At 27.9% G+C, this 5,229-nt stretch overlaps 1 protein-coding gene across 1 annotated transcript; it reads left to right on the plus strand.

Annotated features, from left to right (window-relative positions):
- Positions 1 to 1,032: 1,032 nt before the first annotated feature.
- LOC105461973 (neuronal acetylcholine receptor subunit alpha-10-like) lies at positions 1,033 to 3,713 on the plus strand. The gene is made up of 2 exons (XM_011708496.1): positions 1,033 to 1,238; positions 3,512 to 3,713. The coding sequence occupies exons 1-2, from the start codon at positions 1,076 to 1,078 to the stop codon at positions 3,691 to 3,693; spliced, it is 345 nt and encodes a 114-aa protein (XP_011706798.1). The 5' UTR covers positions 1,033 to 1,075; the 3' UTR covers positions 3,694 to 3,713.
- The last annotated feature ends 1,516 nt before the right edge of the window (positions 3,714 to 5,229 follow it).

Consider the following 5,229-nt stretch of genomic DNA (forward strand, 5'->3'; position numbering starts at 1 on the left):
AAAATGAGTATTATTACTATAACTGTCACAAAAGTAAACTTTACAGGGTAAAAAGGTATTTTTTTGTCGTTTTTGTGCACAATTAACCGGAAAATCGTAAAATAAACTTTAGGACAAGGAACAAAATTTTTTTTGTAGAGCCGTGTTATATATCACATTAAAAGTCCTCGTCGTCCGCGTGTTAGAAAATTTATTTATATCTCGACAATTATTTATCGATCGACGTTCAATAACAAAACAATTTTGCAGGAAATTTGAAAACCTTTTGATTTGATAATAGGTACTTTCTACGCAGGAGTAGCCGAATCCAAGATATTTACGAAAAACGTTAAGAAATAAGTTTCTTTCGAAAATGAAAGAAAACATTTAAAAAATCGTATTTCCGAAACTATTGGTTGTACGATAATGAATAAAAAATGATTTTGTAGAGTATTTAATAACCTTTAACCTTCGTAAGAAGTGTTTTTTACGTAGAAGTAGCCAAATCCAAAAAAAAGTGCGAAAAATCTATTTATTTTCAAAATGACTAAAAATATAATACTCTTTAAAAAATTCTATTTCAGAAAGTATTGATCGTATGATCTTCAACAAAAAACCAAATTGTTCATAATTTTGTCAGTTTTTTTTTTTATAATGACCTTTATTTCGGTAAAATCAATACTTTCAGAGATATTTTTTAAAAATTGCATTTTTGGCCAGTTTTTTGAAGGCAAAAAGTTACGCAATGCGGGCGGCGGGAACTTTGTTATATAATATGCCATTTCAAACAACTTCCTACAAAAAATTTTTACATACAATTTTGCCGCCCAGATGTACGAAAAAATCGTTATTTTCCTGGGCTATTATATAACTTCAAAAAATCAATTTTTCGAAAATTTATTTTATCATTATTTGTCCTTTTCATACAACTTTTTGTTTAAAATACTATTTTCGTATAAAGTTTGTTTTGTGAATTACTTATGATTATTATTAGAAATAAATCACTATATATATTAAGTATCTTTTAGTTTATTTTTTTAATATATTATATCATAAATAATAATATTAAAATACTAGCTATTTACAACAGGAACCCATGTACGTGAAAAATGCAGAGTGGAAACTAATGGACTTGAGTAAATCGCGTGAAGTAGTTAAGTACCCTTGTTGTCCGGAACCATATGTCAATCTAAATTATAAAATGACTTTAAAGAGGAACTCGGCGCTTTATTGCAGTATATTGCTAATGCCTGCTGCCGGTATGTACATTAATTATATTAAAAATTAATTATTATTTAGATAACCCAAACATTAACCTAGTAGTAATCGTATGTTTAAAACAGAATAAACTTTTTTTTTTATTTAAGAAAATTATGTTACAAATAAAGATTTTCTAGTTTAATTATCGAAATTTTTTTAATAAGATCATATAATTTTCTTTTATATAAATCAATATCCTTATTTTGTATATAAAAATGTTCGGATAAAATTACAGAAAGATCAATAATTTATGAGATATTTTGTATTTTATTCAGAAATAATTCGATATAAAATATAAATATTTATTAATTAAAAACAATCGTATTTCACATTTTATGTTAAAAATGTCAGAAAAGGACATAAAACATTTTGCAAACTATTGACTTTAATAAATTTTAACTAAATATTTTTAAATGTTAAATGATTAAAAATTCTGCATGTTTTTTATTTTCTCTTCTCTTTCCTAAAAATATGAAACTTATAATTCAAACAGGATCCCGCACAAATCTTATATAAAATAAAATCCCAGTCAAATTAGTTGAAATTTTACTATAATGTAGATCATGATGTCTTGATCAAAAATCCTCATGGACATAAAGTCCAAAAATAAACAGTTTTCGAAATATTGGAGGTAAAATGTTGGGAATATGATCATTTACTTATTGTACTACTTATGAGTAGACGCAGTCACAGCAGACAAAGAGCATGGATCAAGATGAAAATTAACTAAAAAGTTTATATTTAGTTTAGGGACAAAACCAGATGAAAGAGATATGTAGGATAAGTACGAGTCAAGACAGGAATATGATCACCTTTGTACCGAGTCAATAGATAGAGGTTAAAATAGCGCTATTCCCAAGTACAAACTGAAAAAGATCTGTATAATACCTGTATAGTACTTACCTTACATAGCCATCTTAGTGCAAGTAATACAACTAGCTAAAAAAAATAGACTTTAGGAACGAGGACATGAATATAATTATATAAATAATATAAATTATAAATTATACATAATTGTTAGATTATTAAATTTTTAATGAAGTAAACAGTGATTTTACTCACTGAATGTCTTTATTCCTAACAATTACAATGAACTTTTGAACGCTACGACTGTTGGCGAGAGAGTGCGCGGACCGACCGAGGGTTGTGCACGAGCATAGCATATAATGAGTCATTACCGCTACCTGTGTTATAAAATCCTTATTATGATTACTTTTCAGCGTCAATGAGTAATATAAGACTACTACTTTCATTAGGCGCGCAAACTAAATCCAATAATAATTTTTCATTTTTATTTTACAAAGATTTTTTGAAATTGAATTAATCATCTTGTCTTATGTCTAATTAATTACCTATGATCTTATCTTTATTGGCTGGATTTTATTCAATCTTGTCTTGGTTAACTAAATCTTTCCTTGGACTTGGTTAATTGGATTTTAGTCTATTTTATCTTGGTTGGCTGAATTTTTTCCTACTCTTGCCTTGGTCGGCTGAATCTTTTTCTGATCTTGTCTTGATCGGCTGGATCTTTTCCTGATCTTGTCTTGTCAGGTCTTGTCAGCTGTATTTTATCCAATCTTGCCTTTGTTGGCTGGATTTTACTCCATCTTATCTTGATTAGCTGGATCTTTTCTTGATCATGCCTTGATTGACTATATTTTTCATTATCTCTTTCAACTTGTCCTGCGCTAAGAAATATGCCGGCAGAATTTCATTTTGCTCCATAGACTCTGTCCGCAGTAATTGCATCTACTCGATAAATAAATGGCTATATTTCCAACATTTGATCCCCAATATCTCGAAAACTGTTCATTTAACTTCGTTCCCATGAGAATTTTTTTACAAAGATATCATAATCTACATTATAGTAAAATTTTAACCAATTCAACTGGAATCCATTTTCGATTAGATTTGTGCGGAATCCTTTTTTAATAAAAAAAATAAAAAATTGTTTCTATGAAATATTAAAGATATAAAAAGCATGTAAATATTTTTATTATTTTTTCATATTTCTCACAAATTTTTATGATGTCAAATATTTTTTTCATAAAAATATATTATTTATTCTATAATATTGTTTGACACAATGATTTAAGAAATTTGATGATAACCTGAATCACAAGATCCCTAATGCAATCGTTCCTAAGTTAAGCGATTGTGTTCGTGCGTGCATGCGTGCGTGCGTGTGTGAGATTAGTTCAAAATCTAACCTATCACAGCTTATGTCGAAATTTAATCCATGTCTGTTCATTTACGATATATAAACTTTCAGCCATTGTTTTCTTGGTTCTGGTCACGTTTTGGTTACCACCACAAAGTGAAATGAAGATCAGTGTCGCGGCCTGTACTATATTAATCATCGCCGTATTTTTAGGCTATCTCGGCCTTAAAGTACCATTAACGACGACTCCTCCACTCATAGGTAGACTAATGCAAAAGTATACTTCCTCTTAAAATCTTCTATTATTTTCAGTTATAATTTGAAGAAAATATATGTATATATTTTGTTTACACATTAAGAAATTGTTCAATCTAGAAAGATAAAAATGTTCTATTTACAATATTTACATCTTAAATTACATGTTTTATTTATTTAAGATAATTTTGTTTCAAATATATTACAATTAAGATAAAGATCAATATAAAATTTACAATCTTGAAAAATTTTAAGCAAAGACATAATTACTTAGTATAACTTTAAAAATCTAGATATGAGTTATTTTCTACACTAACAAGAAATAAATTCAAACTCGGAATTTTTCAGAAGTCAAATAAGTCAAAATCAAATTTAAAATTTGAACTAATAATGTTTAATAATTTTATTAATAATAATTTGATCCTCTCCCAACCATGTGTATTTTATCACATTCTGTCAGCAATTTAGAGCTCTGAAGACTAATATAGATTTTTAGACTCTTCCCTGTTGAAAAAATTTGGTATTAGACTCTAATCGCTTCTTAATCCAATACAGTTTAACATAATATGGTTATCCACATGGATTTCCATATAGACTTTGAAATTTACCATGGCAATCCATATATGGATTTCCATAGATTTCCATGGAAATCTACATGGATTTTTTCAACAGGGTTTTGTATAAAATCTGTATAAAAATATGAAAAAAATCCTTGTAAAAGCTTTAATAACGAGTTTTTGTCAAATTATGGAAGTCGGATTATATTTTAATTTTTACAGATTAAAATTGTAACAAAACGTTGCAAAAACGTGATTTTCATGTGGAAATCCACATGGAAATCCATATGGATTACCATGGTAATTTGAGCCAAAAATCCATGGATTTTCACGAATCCATATGGAATCCATATGGAATTCATATGGAATCACGTATTACAGATTTAACAATAAGACTTATATTACAGACGTGGTATTGAATCAATAACGTATCGTTTCATAATCATTACGGTAAAGATCAGTAAGATTCTGGTGCAAGATTTTAACAAAAAAAAATTTTTTTACTTTATATTTACATATTATTATTTTTTAGAGTTTAATTTGTGTTTATTCTATTTCGCATATTTTCTATTATATTAATAATTACAATTACGTTGTTATAATTTTTGAAAACGTATCGAGATTTGAATTTGGGATTCTTAGGATAGCAGGCTTGTACGCTAACGCTGAGCTAATGATACTTTGTGCAAAGGGCTTATTTTTCCGGTATATATTTCTCTGCCACTGAATTCTCGCGCCTAAACAAATACTGAGAGCCAACAGTAACAGGAATCGCACATGAATAATGAAATTTCTCAATAATTATATATTTTTCCCGATAGTATCGCTTACAATTTTAGTTTTTAAATATTACTGTATTTTTCAGCAATCGTTACTATTTTTTCAGTAAACATCTACGAATTTAGACTAAAAATCGAGAATGAGCGAAAATTCAGAGATTATTACTGTTTTTCGAGTCTCATTGTCAGTGTACATGAAATCCATATGGAATTCACATAGAATCAACATGGAAATCCA

The sequence above is a fragment of the Wasmannia auropunctata genome, unplaced genomic scaffold, assembly GCF_000956235.1.
Source record: "Wasmannia auropunctata unplaced genomic scaffold, wasmannia.A_1.0 LD273713.1, whole genome shotgun sequence".
Classification (NCBI taxonomy): domain Eukaryota; kingdom Metazoa; phylum Arthropoda; class Insecta; order Hymenoptera; family Formicidae; genus Wasmannia; species Wasmannia auropunctata.

Bases quoted from the DNA above. Each gene is read 5' to 3' on its own strand.
- LOC105461973 (XM_011708496.1), top strand. From the start codon at position 1,076: ATGTACGTGAAAAATGCAGAGTGGAAACTAATGGACTTGAGTAAATCG. The intron at 1,239-3,511 runs GTATGTACATTA...ATAAACTTTCAG, and splicing joins ATTGCTAATGCCTGCTGCCG to CCATTGTTTTCTTGGTTCTG.